General features: G+C 34.5%; 1 protein-coding gene across 1 annotated transcript; it reads left to right on the forward strand.

Moving 5' to 3' along the window:
- The first annotated feature begins 17,188 nt into the window (after positions 1 to 17,188).
- Positions 17,189 to 20,299, forward strand: LOC143622599 (protein CHLOROPLAST IMPORT APPARATUS 2-like). The gene is made up of 3 exons (XM_077093700.1): positions 17,189 to 18,751; positions 19,665 to 19,820; positions 20,082 to 20,299. Exons 1-3 carry the CDS (start codon positions 17,681 to 17,683, stop codon positions 20,118 to 20,120), a joined length of 1,266 nt encoding a protein of 421 aa, XP_076949815.1. The 5' UTR covers positions 17,189 to 17,680; the 3' UTR covers positions 20,121 to 20,299.
- Positions 20,300 to 21,477: the final 1,178 nt, after the last annotated feature.

Consider the following 21,477-nt stretch of genomic DNA (forward strand, 5'->3'; position numbering starts at 1 on the left):
TTTTTTATATATATAACTGTCACTATAATTTACATCTACACACTTTATATATATGCGTCACTACACACATTTCTTATATACATACACACATTTTTTACCAAAGAAATTACGATAATGAACATATAAATATTATATATATGGTTTATATATAGGGTTCTCGATCATAGTATTTCCAGGTTAGGTTCTCCCCAATATTTCGTAGCCTATTGGTGGTATCCATTAATTCTTCCCCGTAGTGACGGAGCTGAGTCGTCATTTCCGGTGTCATATTGGGGTAGTTTGAAGTTTCAACTTGGAATGGTGCTAGCGAGTTTGTCATCATTGTTTGATACTGCCAGTCGTTCGTCCACCATTCTTCTAGCTGGGCTTGGTTGATAACATCATCAGGGAGGAGTGTATTATTCAGGTTCTGAGATGGCATGTTCAGGTTGCTGGAGCTTGCTGCACCTATATCATTGAATATTGGCTGAAAGATTTCGCTCTCATTTAGGCATCTGCCTGGTCGCTCCTGCATTGATATTGTTGAAGGGGCTTGTGCTTGAATTGGTTGTGGTTCAATTGGTTATTCAAGTTGTGGTGGTGGTTGTGTGACTATGGTTCCTCCTTTCTTGCATTTTCTCAACCTTCTTTGCCAGTCTTTGAGTCTTCTCCTTCTTTTGGGCTTTGGTTTCTCTACATGTTTTTACAGTTATGAAAGTCTCCTCAGGTGTGTTTGTGAGTACGAACACTACCAAATACAACAAGTGTCTTATTGTATTCTTCACTTTTAAGCATATGTGAATTACATGTATATCAACTAGGTGTCTTCTTGGTTGCCAATAAAACCATTAAACCTGCCAAACTTACCATCGTGAAATGAAATTCGCCAGTTAAATAAGTTGTTTATGTTTATACAGTGTTATACATATATTATATACTTGGGTTACAAACATCATATTACACGTGGTTTTCATATAAAATTTACATACACCAATTGGATGATTGATGACCATCGTTTAAGTCAATCATAAACCCAATTTAAACTAAATAGTTAGAGCAAGTAGGGTATCGTATCACAAGGAGTATGTGGTCAATGTAATTCGTGTACAGATTTAATATTATGAAGTAACTAGTGTTTAGTGCTGATCACACAAGCAATTTAAGTGAATTTAGAGAACTAAGCAACGAACAAATAAACGAGTTGTAAGCAGTTAACAAAGCAAATCACAACCGGGAATTCAAGTAAGCAACCAACGGTATCTCATGCAACCTAACAGATTAATTATAAAACTATTAACTGAAAACTGATCAATCAGACAAAACCTTAGACATCTACAATTACTTTACACACGGCACTGGTTATCAAACAGTCCTTGCCAGTGTGACTCAGTTAAGGGCAATTGTATGTTTTATCATATTTAATCTAACCAAACAGATATGTGACTAATTATCTAGAAACTGGTAACAGATCGTTCAGACCAACGTAAACCTAAACCGACCGAACACACAGACATACTAAACATCAATAATCATATATCAATCATCAATAATAATACACAAGTTTTCTTAATCACATGAGAGAAACTGTAAAATGTTACAAACTATACATCCCGGGTGTGATTCTAGGAGATTAGCCGAGCCTAGACATCATTGAATCTTCGATACGGGTGATATGAATCATATGAGGGTCTTGGCACAAGCTATGATGGTGAAAATCGCCTCTTTGAGATGCTGGAATCGCCTTTGGTTCGTAAAAACGGAGTTAGGGTTCTTTACCATGAATAATATGCTTAAAACCTAATTTTCCCGTCTTTTATGCCCATCGCGATACGCGATAGCCATATGACCATCCCATCGCGTATCGCGACCAAAGAAAACCTCATTTTCAGATTCCTCTCGTCGAAAAACCCAAAATTCATATATTATGGCTCCCGTAACTCATTTTCTAGCTCAGGATATGCTCTTTTTACTTCAAGGTCGCATTTTGTCAACCCATCTTGTTCAGTTTTAGCATCGGCTTATGATCACTCATCAATACTCTTCCCGAATCCTTGTAACACTTCCCAAGACATCAAATCATGCTTCGGTCTTCCCGAGATATCATTCCATGCTCGTACAAGTCTCCAATTTAGCATCTTTAATGATCAATCATCTGAAATACAAAAGCACGTATGAAGTACCAAAGTTCTAACCTATATTCAATAAAACTAAATAATTAATACACTAATATATATACAAAATACCCGACCATCATATCCCCACGTTATCTTTTGCTTTCCCTCAAGTAAACTCTAAAGCAAACATTAACCTCCATCAAATGTATGTAAATTATCACCATTAATACTAGTAAGGTTTAAGGTCATACCCAGTTTCCCAGACTGACACTGTTTTTAGATTGACATCTCACAAATAAGGTTAAGTTCTATAATAAAAACAATAGAGCCGTCCAGACAAGTGTACTTTGTTTCCGGTTAAGGCACACATGTTCATACCCCTCACACTATCAACACTCCTCTTGGTTTAATATCTGGACTAGCAAAAGATGTGCCAGTATATGTCTCTGCCCTCAAATACCAAATATGAGTCACAACTTAATAAGCTTGCAGGTCAGTCTTATCTCTACCCATTACCCACCGGTTGCATAAAGACTCGGACTAGGGTTTTGCTGAGTCTTAGGTTGGGTGCGGAATAGGAATATTTAGTGACTAAGGTGGACGAAACCCAGTTAAACAAATATACAGACAACTGATCAAAAACAAACATACTGCTAATTACATAACTGAATAAGAACTGACTTTCTTTTTGGCTTTTTGCTGAATTTTTTTTTTGTTTTTTTTTTGTTTACCAAACTGATAGACAATATACTGAAGCAAATAAATATACAACTCTGATAAACACATATTTACAACTCAACCGAGACATAAGTACATTGTGTACTTTGCTCAACAACTGACAATATACAACTCGATAATGAACTGGATTTCATCACACAGGGTTAAAATAAAGTGAAGGCCAAGGCTAAAATGGTGTGTAATGTTCAGTTTAATAAATGAAAAGGAATATGGTCCAAACGGGCTCCTAGGGGAATAATTTCGGGTAAGGAAATTTTAGTGGGGGGAAAGTGTATGAAAGGGTTTTCTAAAGTCCTAATCTCCATACAGGTGGTAGTATTAAGATCTCGATAAGCATGTGACAAGCAAGTTCTAACTCTGTAAAACATACCGGTTTCCCTCAATCAATGGTGTAAGACATGTTTTATATCTATTATATAGTATGTGTATTAAGTATAGGGGTCATCTCACAATATGTCTGGAATAATGGGCTGCCGATATGAAACATGTATACCCGTCCCCTTGACTCGTTATCCAAGCCTAAACGACCCAATTTTCAACTTCTCTTTATAAAAACATTTGTGAGTAAGACTAATGAGAAGCTGAAAAACCAACCATGACTAGAAACCTATGACTTGGCATTAATGGCAATAATTAACAGTTAATAACTTTGGTTTCTGAACACTCTTCGAGGTACTATCGGGCTAAAATTTTCAAATTTCCCCCATCCCCACACTTGAGGTTTACATTGTCCTTAATGTTAAAATATTTAAACAATTAATGAACATTTGAGGAACGAGGTTGAAATTGACTTTTTGACTATTAAGCAATTTTAAAAATTCGAGGCTCAAATGTGACGGTTCTCCTAGCAAATATACAATTACACTTTTAACATGTAAACTAATAAGACAAAATAAATTATGAAACTGAAATCACCTGATATCAATGAGATTGGAAAAAGACCAGTCGGCTGGCGAACTCTCATAAACACTCGTATACTCTCGTCTCGACCAAGTACCAAACTGACAACCGAACCTACAAAATCTCGAGACGTGTAGAAGCAAACTTCTCACAAGTGTAAGACATAGGTCTTTTACGAGTTATGAAAATGATTTTCTGTTATTTTATTAAAACAATTACCGAGCCAAATTAAGTCGTTTCATAATAAATTTTGTTAAACAAGTTAAAAACGAAAAAAGACCTAACTCACTTTCTTAGGAATCATGATTGCATTTAACATATGCAACAAGCCCTGTAAACCTCCCAGTAGCCCGGGAGGACAAGTGGGGTCTCGTGAGGGTTTATAGTGAACTACACCCACAAAGTTCAAAATACAACATAATATACACGTACCTGGATTAACAATAGCAAAAAGAACATGAAAGCACTCTGGGTAGCTAAACTAAAACCTCGTTTTCTGACAAAAACTTTATCGAACACATCAAAATCCCAACTTCTCTCATGAAGTATCCCCACACTTAGCTTTTGCTATGATGGTACGCTTAACATACAATTAGTAACAAAAAAAAACTAAAACAAAATGCAAACTAAAAATATACAAAATGTACAATTACCACTCTTTTGACTTAATGGCAATCAAGGTGGGCGCATGGCCCGCTCCCGTGCAACCTTCTCATTATAAGCACGCGTTTCTTCAATCGTTTGTTGCCAGTCTTCCGGTAGGCCAGGATCTGGCCCGAACATCCTCAATCTCCACTCTCGATCATTTTGGTTGGGTGGATGTCTCACTTTCTTCTTCCTTGGTCGGCTACCTTTTTCCTTCCACCTTCTCACTCTGTTGTTTCTCAAATCCCTTCTTATCTATCCTGTCAATCACAAAACATTCCTCTTTTGTGTGATCCTTGTCCAAGGATACACACTTGTCAACAAGAAGGTTAATAGCATTTTCAAACAATAATAACTGTTTATCACGGTCTCCACACTTAATTCCCAAAACCCCCTTAGCACAAAAAATTACTGCATGTGTTGTCCAAGGAATGGCCTACCCAATATGACTTGCGGTTGTGTATTATTCACATGTTTAGCATAGTGAAGTACAAGAAAGTCAACTGGGTAGAAAAATTCCTCCACCTGAACTATTACATTAGTCACCATGCCCCGAGGAAGTGTATGAGTTTGGTCCGCCAACACCACGGTGGTGTTTACCCTTTCTAATGGGCGAAATTCATACTGATCATATAAACTACATGGCATGATACTAACACATGCTCCAAGATCTAGAAGTGCCCGATCAGTTTTAAATTTCCCAATTTGAATTGATAAAAGTGGCACTCCCGGTTCTTGGAGTTTACTTGAGGTGGTATTATTCTCCACCTCCTCATCTCTCATGTTGGTCAATTTACCGTTTAAACATTTTTCACATGTGCAATTTTCACAAAAAGACATTTCATATGTTTTTGGTTCTGATTCATTTTGGAAAATTGATTCATTTTGACCGACACAATCACTCTCATTACTAATATCTTCCACCACCCCCTCAACAAACTGTGGTGGTGAATCAACTTCAATATTAGAAATTTCAAAATTAGGTAAAAGACTTACCGCATTGATGTGCACATTGTTTCCCTTCCTGGAGCTTGAGCAGTAATGGTTCGGGTTGACTGTAGTATCGCTCGGGATTTGACCTGCGCTCTTTTGCAACTTTGCCATATCTGCTGCGAGCTGACCAATCTGCTTTGACATTGCCTCTGCTGACTTATCATGTAACTCAAACTGTTTCTTCATCTCAGCCTTATGATCTGTCATAAACTTCATCAATGCATCCAACTTTGAGTGCATTGACTCATCTGCATTTCCCGAGGACCCCCTCTGCTGGTCCTGATTACCCGATGAATTTCCACCCCGGGTACCGTCTCTGTTATACCCCTGATTCTGATCATACGAACTTTGTTGCTGCTGATAATCGCCCTGGCGGTAATTACCCTGCAACCTGTTCTGGCTCGATCCTTGAAATTTCGGGTTCAACTGAGTAGACGCGTTCCCGTAACGAAAGTTCGGGTGATTCCTCAGGCCCGGGTGATATGTGTTCGAATTGAACCCTTGGCCTTTGGAATCCCCATAAGCATAATTAACTTCCTCGGTGTCGTCCTCCTCATCATCATAATACTCGGGGCAATTTTCTGCCTTGTGCCCGAGTTCACCACAATCTTCACAAACCGGGAATTTAACACCAACTTTCCCGACCTCTTACTTCTTACCCTTTTTCAACTCTGCCAACTCACGTTCTAACTTAGTAATTCTTTCAGACTCACTCGCGACTGACTTAACTGGCCTGGATGAATTACCACGTCTTCGTCTTTCAGCTGCTGCTTCAGATTTCGAATTTTCACACATAAACTCTAGAAAATCCCAATCATCTTCCTCGGGCTGATTCAGTAACTGACCATTACACTAGGCCCTAAGATGCTTTCGGTCCTCGTATGTCAACCCATCAACAAAACACTTTACTAGTTCCCACAGTTCGATTTGGTGATGTGGGCATTTCCTGATCATGTCTTTAAACTTGGTAAAAGCTTCATGAAATAACTCACCAGATAACTGTGAAAAGTGGCGAATGTCTGAACGGGCCTCGATAGTCTTCGAATGTGAATAAAATTCGTTTAGAAAGACTTGTTGCATCTCGGTCCAATTTTTGATATTGTGCATCGGCAGCGAATTAAACCAAAGTTTTGCTTTGTCTTTTAGAGAGAACTGGAATAATCGCAACCGGACTTCGTCCTGATCAAATGTGCCATCACCAATAGACCCGCAAATAGCCGAAAAATCGGTCAAGTGCGAATACGGGTCTTCCGAAGCCATCCCGTGGAAATGAGGAACGATGTTGATGTAAGGTGGTCGGGACTTAAAAGTTTGATGTCCCCGCACTCGTTCCTATGGGACCAACGGGGATGCTCCATCCAAGATAGCCGGTCTGAACCGACTATTAACACCATGAACCGGGGCCATATAATTTCTCCTCAGCCCCCGGGGTTTCCCATACCACCCCGGTTTACCGGAATACCACGAACTCTTTCGGGCCGTTCCGCCCGATTCACCCTGTCTCGACCCCATCCGTTTCTGTTAATAGGTTCAGCTCGTCTTCGATTAACCGGTTCTTCTACCTCTTTATCCCAATTACCATAACCCACATCTTTCTGCTCAAAGCCCTCGTTCTTGGGCTCAACTGCCCGATTATTTCTAACCCATCGGTCTACCTCATTATCGATCTCCAAACCTTCGTTTCCATTATTATTTTCCTTTCGTATTCATCTTCTGTCGGAACACTCGGTTGAACATCATAGATATTTATTCGAACTCGGCGGTTGGGGTTATTATTTGGAGCGGCTGGTCCGGCTCGGTCAAAGTTGAGGTCTAGGTTTCATCTTGGGTTTTGGTTTCGGGTTCTGGAAGCACGAGCTGAGTGATTTTGGTCATCTTGATTATTGAAGTCTGGTGGGTCAGGTATATTTTCGGGGTGAAACGCGTTATTTTGTGGAAGTGGGTCTTGGTTTTGGTTATTGTTTTGGTTCTGGTTCTGGTTCTGGTTTTGGTTTTGGTTCTGGTTCTGGTTTTGTTCTTCCATCTCTGAGTTTCTGTTTTGTACTCGGTTCTGCCGAGCTAACCTCTCGATTTCGGACTCATAAATTAACGGAGACTGTCGGCCCGAATGACGGGTGTGCATAAACCTGTAATCTGCACAACTAACACAACCCGCGTAAAATACAGATAAATAAAATTAAAAATTAAAACTAAAATAAAAACAAAAATCAATTAACACGAAAGACACTAAGCGCACTAACTCCCCGGCAACGGCGCCATTTTGATGACCGTCGTTTAAGTCAGCCAAAAACCCAATTTAAACTAAATAGTTAGAGCAAGTAGGGTATCGTATCACAAGGAGTATGTGGTCAATGTAATTCGTGTACAGTGTTTAGTGCTGATCACACAAGCAATTTAAGTGAATTTAGAGAACTAAGCAACGAACAAATAAACGAGTTGTAAGCAGTTAACAAAGCAAATCACACCAGGGAATTCAAGTAAGCAACCAACAGTATCTCATGCAACCTAACAGATTAATTATTAACGATTAACCGAAAACTGATCAATCAGACAAAACCTTAGACATCAACAATTACTTTACACATGCACTGGTTATCAAACAGTCCTTGCCAGTGTGACTCAGTTAAGGGCAATTTTATGTTTTATCGTATTCAATCTAACCAAACAGTTATATGACTAATTATCTAGCAACTGGTAACAAATCGTTCACACTAACGTAAACCTAAACCGACCGAACACACATACATACTAAACATCAATAATCATATATCAATCATCAATAATAATACACGAGTTTTCTTAATCACATGAGAGAAACTATAAAAGGTTACAAACTATACATCTCAGGTGCGATTCTAGAAGATTAGCCAAGCCTAGATATCATTGAATCTTCGATACGGGTGATATGAATCATGCGGAGGGTCTTGGCATAAGCTATGATGGTGTAAATCGCCTCTTTGAGCTGCTGGAATCACCTTTGGTTCGTAAAAACGGAGTTAGGGTTATTTACCATGAATAATATGCTTAAAACCTAATTTTCCCATCTTTTATGCCCATCGCGATACGCGATGGCCATATGACCATCCCATCGCGTATCGCGACCAAAGAAAACCTCATTTTCAGATTCCTCTCGTCGAAAAACCCAAAATTCATATATTATGGCTCCCGTAACTCATTTTCTAGCTCAGGATATGCTCGTTTTACTTCAAGGTCGCATTTTGTCAACCCATCTTGTTCAGTTTTAGCATCGGCTTATGATCACTCATCCATACTCTTCCCGAATCCTTGTAACACTTCCCAAGACATCAAATCATGCTTCGGTCTTCCCGAGATATCATTCCATGCTCGTACAAGTCTCCAATTTAGCATCTTTAATGATCAATCACCTGAAATACAAAAGCACGTCTGAAGTACCAAAGTTCTATCAATATATTTAATAAAACTACATAATTAATACACTAATATATATACAAAATACCCGACCATCAATGATAACTTTTTTATAGCTCCCCTAAAAAACATGCAAGGACCATTTCATTATTTCATAACTAAATAAATATAAAAAAAATTAGTTAGGCGTTAAACTAGAATATTAAAATGAAGTTGTTTTATAAAAAAACGATTGTTCGTCACCGATACAATAAACATAAAGGAGGTACCCCACTAAAATTTGTGTAAAATCATGACCAACGGTTTGGTTCACGATTTTTTATAATTATGGACTGTATAAACCAAACCAGACTGTAGGAGGTGTTTGGTCAATTTAACTTTTCTTCATGTTGTTTACGCTTTAAATTTATCGTTAATGCTATTTTATACTTCTTCTACCATTCATATGATTCCTTTTTGTAAATGTATTTATTTTGTCAAATGATAAGGCGATGTCTAAAAGATCTAAAGCTCATCTTATAAATTCGGAGAATGATGTTTCTAACAAGAGCTATACAACAAAGTGTCATTCGTTTATCTACTTATAATAGGGGATACGTATTTATTTTATATTACAACTAACATATAAGATTGTACCTATTTGCTTTAATGTTTCAGTTGATGCGTCTACTGGTTCATTGTCACATATTTCAAATGGTATTCAATTATTAATTAATTTAACTTGAATTTAATTTGAAAAATAACAATAAAAATTTATATTTACTAAACACATTTGTTTTAGTTCCATCTAAATAGTTGTCTTTCTTACAGTCCTTAATACAAACAACGCCTATTACGATGCCGTTGAAAAAAGAAAACAATGCAAAATCATCCTTAATATAATAAACAAAAATATAGTTATGTTACTTGACACATAATTTGACCATCTTTGTGTCACTTGGCCCCTCAAGGTTTCAAATAAAACTATATCTCATCTCATATTGCTTCAATGAGAAATCAAGAAGAAAACCAACATTTATAAAAGACAAGGTAGTGCATTAGACTTATTATTATCACTAGGCGGTGCATGAACTATTGTGTACATCTACTCAGTTTAAAAATATTTAATATTATCCCGGTTGTTGTTTTCGGTTTGAAAGATGGTTTGCGAACAACCAACCATTTTTTTTTATTTTTTTGTTGGTTGGACTTGCAATATGGTCCAGTTTTTAAACACTGCTTTTATCTCAAATGGGTTAAAATATCAAATAAGTTGAATTTTATTTGTAACAAAAATCAAAAAGAAATATTTGGATATTTATGAATTTTCGACATGTATATATATTTTTTCATATTGTTTAATATGTAATTTAATATACTGTATAATATACATTTATATAAACAATTTAACACATTTTTGTATTTCTTATAATGTCGTCGTTTGAATAAATGTATTTATTTCAACCCGTTTTGCACACGAGTACGTAACCTAGTTCACTACGGTTTTAAAAAAAATATTTTTTTAAAATAAAAAAGTTAAAAATAAAACAAATATACAAATATAATAAACAATAAAACTTAAAAAATAACAAAAGTAGAAAACTTATATTTAGTAGAAAAAGAAAATTTCATATGAATTAAAAGTTTGTGAATAATACAAAAAAGCCCCTCAAAGTTGTAGTAACTAACGGTTGACGGATGGCGTTAATAAGTTGAACTAAAACTGATAATTAATTGAAATTATTCTACCATAAACGCCTAAATAAAGTATTAGACCAAAGTTGATAATTTTAATAAACCATAGTCTTTGAGTCTTCTCCTTCTTTTGGGCTTTGGTTTTTCTACAGGTTGTTCCATGGGTTGTGCTTGAAAGATTATGGGTTCTAGATGTTGTTCACTGGATTCTCCTTGTTCCATATCCGTAGTGTTAACGGATATGTTTCCGAATGCTTCTACGAGCTCACTCATGTTGTTAAGCAAAAACAATAAAACAACGAACTCCAAAAGAAAATAGTATTTATTTTCACGTGTGGTTAGAATCTTATCTGTATGGTTAACACATAGGTTAATGCATGTATTTCCTAACTCTAAATTTTATGATTATGTATTATTAAAATACTCTTATTGCTTAAACCAGTGGCTCTGATACCATTTCAGCTGTCAAAGCCGTCGACCCCTATACCTTGGGGGAAGCCGTGAACACTGATTGGTGGTATCGGTGATTATTAAATTATTTTGCAGCGGAATATTTTATCAGAACCGTAGTTAAGAAAAAATTATCAGAGTTAAAAACACCATGTTTATTATTATTATTATTTGGGAATTTCACCCATTTTCATACAAACATAAACTTTATAGGGATAATCCATAATTTACAAAACATGTTTCTTTATTTTGGTGACAAACCACTTATTTAAGTTGGGAGCCCGCATGCATCATTCCTTTGTCTCTAACAAGTCACCTGAAACATGTTTAAAATATTTGATCAGCAAGAAATACCGGTGAGTACATTCATTCGTAAATGACACATTTTATATTTACAGTATTAAGATGTTTTTACATCTGTCTGCTTACAAATTACCGAAAGGTACTTGTCACTCGACCGTATCTATGACTGTGGTCATATTACTTATTGGCTAACATTTGTCCAATAAGTAACGTGTAATAGCCCAGTAGGAAAGCCTTGTATACAAAACCCCACAATACCAGTAGTAACTATCCCGTAAGTCTACAGAGACTTAATCGCTGTAATGTATTTAAAATACTTTTGAAAATATATTTAAAAACATTTAGACTATCTGTCATGAGTTTTATAGGTTTTGAAATTATCATGACAGTGTCGGAAAAACAGTTGTCTCACGTAAATGTGAGTGGTACAAAAACTCAAATGTCTCACCTTGCAAGTTTACAATTAAAGAACGATTCCTGGTATTAAGCACCTAGGTTAAACACAATGTAGTATATCTAGATTAGTATAAAACCAATAATCATAACGATAATCATGAGATTAGAAACTTCACACGATGGCACAATGCCTTATCTTAATAGGCAGAGCTTTTGGATTCGCGTATATAATTAGTTTCTTTCGATTGGATAGAATATCGCTACGACACTCGGGTATTATACTATCTTCTTAATACTTATAATAGATATTTCAGAGAGAAAGAAAATTTTGGACGAGAAGTGAATGTCTCATGTTCAACCTATTTATAGCAAATTCTGAAGCCCGTCGCGATACGCGATGGCCATAAACAAAAGGCGTCGCGTATCACAAAGAATCTTGTAGCTTAGCCGAGTCAGCCCTAGGCATGCTACGTGGCACGCCACGTGGCATGCTACGTGTCTCGTCTGCGTAACCTCCACGTCGCGATACGAGATGTGTTACTTTGATAGTCCATCGCGTATCGCTAAGCCGCAAAGTTTCTGGATAATGTTATACACCTTTCGCGTATCGCGATGGGAAGATTATTTAAAATCTTAATTTTCCAAAAAAATACTATGGCGGCCCTTAAGCGGCTCGCGGCGATCCGAGCGTGCGAAGTGCGCCATCAAAGTGCCACATTGCGCCCATCGCACTTCGCCCGTGCCCGTGCGGGTGCTTCACACCCTCCGCTAGGACCACTGGGTGTGATTTGTCTTATAAAAATATTAACATATGAGTTTTCTTTCTTATAAAGAACTCACTAGTTTTATAATCTAGCGATGTGGGGCAAGAACTTACACTCCTATTTATACCATGGTGGAAACCTCTCCTTTTCCTTCCTCCACCAATGTGGGATGAAATTTTCTTCGTTTATCTCTTTATTTTTATTTTGTGGTTTGTTATACCATTCCTCGTAACTATACAACAATTGGTCTTGTTTGCTTCTGCCGCTCTCCAGTTTTGCTTCTTTCCCAAGTCGTTCCTTATAGGCTTTCAAATCGACTGAGCACCTCTTGAAACGTCATTGTTTTTTAGATCCGCAACTTGCTTGATGCTGGAAACAATTGCTAAGTAACGACTTCTTGGAATGGACGAGTTTCCTTACCAACACCTTTTCTTCACATGCATTCTTCTCCAAGATTAGGTTGTGACGGAGTCGGGTGGCGGCGGCGTCTGGTGACGGAGTCGAGTGGTGGCGGCCGAGGGAGTTAGTGGTGGGTGGTGGTGGTGAGAGGGCAATGGGTAGTGGTGGTGGTGGTGGTGGTGAGAGGGCAATGAGTAATGGTGGTGGGAGGGTGGTAGAGGTTATATAGTGTGAAAGATGGATGTAATAAAAAAAACAAGGGGTGGATGAAATTAATTTAGGGTGTTTTTGAGGGAATGAAATTGACATGGTAATGGGTGATTCTATTCCATTGACCAACCAAACACATTTTTTTCATTCCATCATAATGGTCCATTCCATTCTGTCTCTCATTCATGCATATCAAACGCTACCTTAGTATAAAAAAAACACAATGATCAGTTGAAAGACACAATGGCGAAAAAACACATTGACAAACAGAAAGACACAATGGTAAGCAAAAAACCACAATGACGTAAATTTTTTTATTTTTATATAGTAAAAGTACACTCATATGAAAGATAAGAAACGCTTGTTATTATGGTGAATTTTATTTTAAAAAAAATATATCATACGAAAAAGTTATAGACGTTTAAAAATAATAGGGGAATTAACATGTGAATTTCATGAGAAAATGTGTACTATTACTTTTATACTTTTTTTCATTTGATTTATACTTGACACATGCTAATTAATTATAATTTATCACACTTCTAATTTTTGTTAATCTTTTTAGAATAACTCATTTTAAATCCCAATATTTATTGATTTGAGTAGCATTTTTCACTTTTGGATTTCTTCTTATAATTATAAATCTTGACATAAAAAACGCAATTTTAAAGTCTACACTTTAACTGTTTTTAGTTTTTTTAACCAATAAAATGGTTTCAAGAATCAGAAAAAATTTAAAGTTAAGTAAATTACTTCCCATTTACCAACTTACGAATTAATTTAAAAATAAAAATAGACAACTAAACAAAAAAAAGAGATTGGGTATACTTGTAATTTGAAGCCAATGAATATAAACTAGGGAACGTAGGCAATGCATCTGCCACACATCTTAGACCTCTTTTCACCCTATGAAAAGAAATCCTTTTCTATGGGTCCTTCCACCAATAAACAATATTCCACGTCATCACAGAAATCTTAAATATCCAATCACTACTCGCCGTGTCATCAGATAAGAGTAATTTGCTTTTGCCAATTATTGTACGATGGGGTACAACCCAATCTCAAAAACAGATTGATAAATTTCAGTTTATGTTCTTTGTTCAGGGAATTAATTCATCATCCATAATTCATCATTAAATAAAAATTGAAGCTATTTTTAAGTTTACTAAAATTTATTGATACATTAGTTTTGTAAAAAAAATTGTTTCTTATTTACAAACACAGAAGGATATTTAGATGTTATTCAATCAAAACAAATATGACCATTGTTGTGAACAAGACTCTTGACTGCATATTATCACCTAGTTTGTTTTATATAATGCAAACAATCAATGTTTATTAGAAAACATAAATTTGTTAGTGTTTAGAAAGATGATTTTATGTTTACTAATTTTGAACTTTTAATGAAGATTAATTCAACGATCAAGATCTTTAACAACTGATTTTAAAACTCCTTTCAGTTGACCTTTTTGTCTCCATACTACACTCATATCGATCCATTTGTCCCTACACTACACTTACATCGATCGACCACAACTATTGTTGAGTTCTACCATATTCTTCGCACAAACAAAACACTACTTTTGAATTTAACCCTATCGAATCTGGTCGAGCCTAGATTGAAGCTCGTCTAATATTATTTATATATGAAAAGTCTTGTTTAATATAATAATAACTATTTAAAATCATTAGTATTATACATACAAATGATAAAAAATAGTAATATATATCATGTTATAAGTATTAGATTATAGTTATATATGTATAGAAATATACTACTAAATAACTAATGTATTTTTTCAGAACGGCTCCTTATCTACTCTGACTAACGACATATACATAGAAGAGAGACATTTCACCACCAGGATGTCCATTAGAAATAAATAACTAATAAAAAACGTATGAGATGACATCGAGCATGAAAAATTTTTTGTGATCCAAGTTTAATCTTGAGCTTCGTAAGTTTTCTAAACTCGAGTTCAGCCTGTTCACACTCCTACCTAGTGTTGCTTTAGTGGTATGGGTTCCGGTGTTGGCAAACTTCAAGATTAGGAAACTTGGATTTACAAGTAAATCCTAACTAAGTATATGATGACATGTAACCCTGAAATCGTAAATAATAATAATAATAATAATAATAATAATAATAATAATAATAATTTGTATCTTCATTAGTAACTTAATTCAGTTCTTACATGAATAAATACTATCACTTAGCCATATTATATGATATGAAGGCTAAGTTTGTACACTATCAATACTAACTTACACATCATAAACGTGTAATGACATTAAACACAAATATGATAAAATATAACATATTATGATATATTAATTAATGATTTGTAGATAGCTTTAATACCATATATTATAAAATGACACTTTTATCATCTCTATTTGTTATTAAAATATTTAATTATTGGACTTCAAAGTGTTGTTGGTTGGTATGGGTGACATACTTAGAGATCTATCCAAAAGGGATATATTTTTTTTTATCATCTTTGCATATGCCCATGATTGGGATTAGATACCACACTTTGTTGATATAATAACACCCTTGGAATTTACTTGATTTTTATGGAATGATGAAAGAACAATTTCACTTGGATTTTACTTTCCCAACAAAGTGAGACAAAATTTGAAGTTGCAAATCTCATATTACCAAGTGTCATTTTGATATTTTATTGTGTACAAATATCTACAATAACTTCTTCGAATATTGCAATCGATTTTGTAAATATAAAAGTTGACAATTTAATAATAGATGTAAAATAAATATCTATAATCTATAATAGTTATATATGAACATTGGTAATCTCTTATACAATTGGAATTATTTAGACCACTAATACCATATCTAGAGTATTTTATCTAAGAATATTTATAATTACTTGATACATTAGCAACAACTCAAAAGTTTTCTAAAGCAAATTCATTCATCATTATTATTTTCATTCTTAGATAATCTGCAATCTTTTATATTTATTTTTTCTAACCAAATTATTATTTGTAAAATACGTGTCGATATCCTTTTAAGCAAGCATATCACGACATTATTTTTTGGGTTCTTTTGATTGTACGTTATATAGCAAGTGTCGGTACTATAACTAACCAAACCAATACAATAGAATTTTCGCTGCATCATGGTAATGAATCCCTCTAGTTTAGTTTACAATAATTTGAATAAAAACTTCCTTACTCTAGTTTTGAGGTAGAATTCCTTTTATTTTCCAAACGGCTTACTAAGACTATATTTATGTAGAAATGGCTTTATTAAGATTTTCATCATTAAGACTATATTACTTGACATAAATCGTAGAGATAGGGTCCTAGACCCATGTACGACCTAGGGTAACATAAACCCACCTAGCATAAAATTAAATTTATTTGGGATCAATGTGACGAATTTGAGACATATATTACTCAATAATCTTAGTCTCATATATAATTGTAAAATCATGTCTCATACGTGTCACGTACATGACATATCCATTTACATGTTAAAAATTACGAGTTATATTGTCAGATACATATACATTTATTTCCCGGTGAAATTAAATAATATAAAAAAATAAATTAGTTCTACCAAAAAGGATAAAGGAAAAAAAAATAAAACAAAAACAGAATGGTTTACAAATATTGATCGGACAAACATATGTACTGTATATGTTTAAGGTAATCAGGCCATGCAATACCTAACTTTAAACATGTCTAGTACTCAAGAAAAATTTTAAAATTAATCTCATATCTGACCATCTCTGAATACTCATCCTAAATGTTTCGGATTTCAGGTTTATCGGTCAGACCCGGTTCACTTGGTATCTTCCAAATTTGCGTAAAAAAACATTGTGTATGAGAATGATTTAGAGAGAGAAGATTTATATGATTCAAGTTACAAAGAGAAAAAGAGAGGTGGGTCTGTCTCCTGCCATATTATTCAAAAACAACAGATCTCTTCTTCTCTTTCTATTTTTCTTCTTCACACCCCGTGACTCTATAATCTTTTTTCTGTCTTTTTGTATGTGCAGTTTTTGGTCTTTTTTCATTGCAATTGGATAATTTTCCTTCTTGTAAACCCAACTCAAGATAATCTTGGGATTTGAGCATTCAATCTTTTTTTTTTCTTTTTCAAATATGTGTGTACATAACACATACTATATATAGTTGTATACACCACACCACTCTCTTTGTGCTCCACACTTCCACTTTTCTTAATTGAGCAAACTCAACTCTGTCCTTAATAAATTCAAGGCTCATTTTTGCTGAATTTTGTTGGTCCTAGAAAATACTATAAAGTGTTTCTGGGATTTCTTTCTTTTCTTATTCTATTCCATTTCTTATTTTTATAAAGAACCCAACTTTTTTTCATCCAAAAGCAGACATACATACACCTTTAGGGTTTAGGGTTTTTCTTTTCCATCAAATTCAACTCATTTCCCACTCATTTCATCAATTTCTGAACCTGTGTTTTCATTATTATTATTATTATTATTATTATTATTATTATTTGTGATGACACAATCTTAAACCATAAAGTTTCAACCTTTTTGTCAAATTTCAAGAATTTGAAGATGCATTAAATTTCCAATTCTTCTCATTTCCATCAATTTCTTTGATTTATGAAATTGGGTTTTCATAATTCATTGAAATCAACTAAAAAAATACAATCTTGAACCATAAAGTTCATGAATTTAGAGCTATATTAACTTTCTTGAACTCTCAAATATGTCATCTTCCATCTTAACTGGTGCCACAGGCAGAGCTTATGGATTTGACATTGAAAATGTTATCAAATCCACATCAATGACTTCAAGTAGAACCTCCCATTCATCATCTCCATCTTCCACAATCTCAGAATCAAGCAATTCCCCTGTAAACATCTCGAACCGGAAACCGCGAACTCCACGAAAAAGACCCAACCAAACTTACAATGAAGCAGCTGTGCTTCTTTCCATTGCCTGCCCCAAAGTCTTCTCCACCAAAAACCTCACAAACAATAATAATAATAACAATATTTCCAAATACACCGCGCAAAACGGGTTACCATTTAACGGGTTAGAACAAAATGGTAACCCGTTTTGCGACCCACCACCGGAACTGGTGTTTCCATTTCCAGTTCCGGTGGTGGAAAACTCCGGAATCCTCCTCCGGAACCCGGTGTTCAACAAACCCAACGCGGGGGTTCTGGAGGGAGGAACTGAATTCTGGAGGTGTGACTCTGAATCGAATTCGATGGAGTTTGATACGGAGTCAATTCTGGATGAGGAGATTGAAGAGGGGATTGATAGTATCATGGGAAGCTCAAACAACAACTCATCAAATGAAAATAATAATAATGATTCTTGTTTGGACTCGAATAATAATACGTGTTACGAGTATCCGATGGGATTGGGATTTGGCGGGAACCTGGAGTTTAATTTTGGGTTTGGAATGAGGAATGGAATCAGGGCGTTGAAGAATAGTAATAGTAATAATAATAACTGGTGGAATATTCCGGCGGTGAAGGTGGTGGATGTGTTGCCGGAGAAGAATATTATTCCGGCGGTGGAAAAGAAGAAGAAGAAGAAGAAGAAGAGAATGGAGGAGTTGATGACAAGGCCGGAACTGGAATTGGGTAATAATAATAATGGGAATCAAGAGAAAGGGTATTTTGGTCAGGAAAATAATAATAATAATAGTAATAAGTTGTTGTTGTTGAAGTTGAATTACGACGACGTATTGAGTGCTTGGTCGGATAAAGGGTCGCCGTTACCGGAGGAGATTTCCGGGTCGGAGTCTGCCGACGGTGATATTCATGTAAGTGCTTGTTTTAAATCTTAAAAATATTATTGTCAAAAGTTACAAAATTTGTTTTTTTAATTTTTTAATATTGTTAGAATAAAATTTCTCACCTCTATTTTCTAAAATTCGAAAAAGAATGGAAAAAATGAGTAGACTAGTTTGATAATTCACATGTGTATAGGGATTTGGTTTTCATACACCAATTTAATTATAAATTGGATGTGTCTCAATGGTAGAGTACTCACTTCACAAGTAAGAAATAAGGGGTTCAAACCTCACTATCACCAATTTATATAGGAGATATGAGGGATGACCCTGGCTTGCCTGGGTTCGAGTCCTGATCTCACCCGGTTTTACCGGCACCTCGCTGTCGTGCCATTTGGCGGGCGTGGGGGTCGGGTTTTATCCGGTGAATCCCTCAATAGGTGGACCGCTAGGGGCTCCGTCCGTCCGGACTAGTAGCCGGCTTGGGCTACTTTCAGCCAATGGAGGCTGCGTACGGAGTATCTGGCGTTACTTAGTCGGTCGTTCAAAAAAAAAAATACACCATTTTAATTTAAACTTTTTACTAGACACTACTGTTGGTTTACCTTTTATAAATGACCGTTTAAAGTCGAAAAATGGTATATAATTTTTAAAATGGTGTATAAAACCACAACCCTCTGTAGATAACTTAAGCATTTGTAGATAAAACATCATAAAATATGTGAACAGATTAGTTTGTTTTCTATATAATCGCTAAAAATAAGATTTAAACTTGTTTTTTTTCTACAATGATGTTCACACCGTTTTTTTATTGTCTTTCTACTATTAAAATGATAAATGAAATTCAAAATATTTACATTTCTTAATTATTAATTGGAAGCTATGTACTATTTTACTCGCATAATGTTATTGTTGTTGATATTATTATGTTTTCTGTGGACAGACAAGATTAGCTCAAATAGACCTATTCTCAGAAAACGGTGGGTTAAGAGAAGCAAGTGTGATGCGTTACAAGGAGAAAAAACGTACACGTTTATTCTCTAAAAAGATAAGATACCAAGTACGAAAAGTTAATGCTGATAGACGGCCTAGATCCAACGTACATTTATTTTTACTTTATAACTTTATGGAAAGTAAACAAAAGTTTTCAATAAATGTTGTGTTGCAAAGTGTTTAATAATATCAAGACATCTAAATTGTGTTACACAAATTTTAAAAATGAAAAAAGAATATTTACATAAGTAACCGCAGCCTTAAAAAACATTTTAGATTAACTATAAATATTACAAACAAGAATACCAAAATGTTATTATATTTGAAATGCTAAATTGTATTTGTATTGGTTTTGTGATATTTGCAGGGGCGTTTTGTTAGAAGGCCAAGCTCTGAGGACACATAAGTTAGCATCATTTTTACACTCGCCCCCTCAATTTTATATAAATGGCTTAATGTGTCCTTTATCTTTTTCATTTTTTATATTTCTAGACTTATATTTCTTTCTTTTTTGTACAACAATAATTGTGTAGTTTTGTTGAGAAGAGGTGAGACTAGTTAAGAAGAGAAATGGATAAGAAGGAGAGAGGGAATTCAATATTATTTTTTTGTTATCTATAATCATAAGTTTTGTTATTTTCACAATAGTTATATTCACAATAGTTATAGTTTACACCATTTGGTCACAAAATTGTATTCTATAGTAATGCATGTATTTTTGGCTATATGATAATATTCAGTTATAAATAAACTTGTAAGCGATTAACCAATCTTGCAATTATCATGGCCGGTTCAGACCTCATCCTGAGCTCGACGAGCGTTTATGTCACAGTTTTAGTGGAGGCACAAATTTTTAACTTTTTTTTGGTATATATAACATTTTTTTTTCAAAATATTAACAAGTGAAACTGGGGGGAAAATGTGAATGAAAAAAGGTCTAAAAATTTTAATAATTAATCTGCTTATGTTTAATTAGGGCAAAAAAGTATGAAAAACAAATCTTAGTTACTGAGCAATTGTTGTAAATTATTTCAAAGAATGTGGATGACACATTTGTTAAACATTTGGCCACATAAACACTCTAAATCTATTCAATAGTAGAGTTTGTCCCCTGTAGATTTACTTTTTGTGTAGTATAAATACTACTACGATGAAAATGAAAGATCATCCCTTTGACAATGAACTTGAATAAGTTCGTTTTTCATCCTTCTTAAAATATCTACAAAATTCCAGTTTATAGATATTGTGGTAATAATAGCTAAAATATAACACGTTATCAGCACGAGCTTCTTATATCCTAATCAAGAAAGGTAATAGGCACAAATGTACCAAATAAGCATCATAAACACTTCTTTAATTATGTACATTAGAAAAATATATATGCATATACATATACTAAGTAATAACAATAATCTGTCTAAACATTGTTATCAAAATTTGATAACTATTCTAACTTTTCATTATGCATCTAATTTTTTACTTTCATCGCAACTAACTTTTATTTATATATGCACACTAATATTTCATTTAGAAGTTAGATTTATTTATACTAACAATTTTATTCTTATTATTGTGCATACTAATTATTTATATTATGAAATAAACTTTATTTCACTTGTGCTAGTTTCTAATTTTAACAGTTAATCAATCAAACAATCAAGAAATCCTATCCCTAACATACACATATCCTCCCTTTAACAATTAAGCTAACATTATCATTCATTATTTAACTATATACTTTATCGTTACTGAGCTTGCTTGAG

The sequence above is a fragment of the Bidens hawaiensis genome, unplaced genomic scaffold, assembly GCF_021521415.1.
Source record: "Bidens hawaiensis isolate Kalapana, Puna unplaced genomic scaffold, B.hawaiensis_p1.1 tig00003237_1, whole genome shotgun sequence".
In the NCBI taxonomy this organism is placed as follows: Eukaryota; Viridiplantae; Streptophyta; class Magnoliopsida; order Asterales; family Asteraceae; genus Bidens; species Bidens hawaiensis.

Bases quoted from the DNA above. Each gene is read 5' to 3' on its own strand.
- LOC143622599 (XM_077093700.1), top strand. From the start codon at position 17,681: ATGTCATCTTCCATCTTAACTGGTGCCACAGGCAGAGCTTATGGATTT. The intron at 18,752-19,664 runs GTAAGTGCTTGT...TTCTGTGGACAG, and splicing joins CTGCCGACGGTGATATTCAT to ACAAGATTAGCTCAAATAGA. The intron at 19,821-20,081 runs GTACATTTATTT...TGATATTTGCAG, and splicing joins ATAGACGGCCTAGATCCAAC to GGGCGTTTTGTTAGAAGGCC.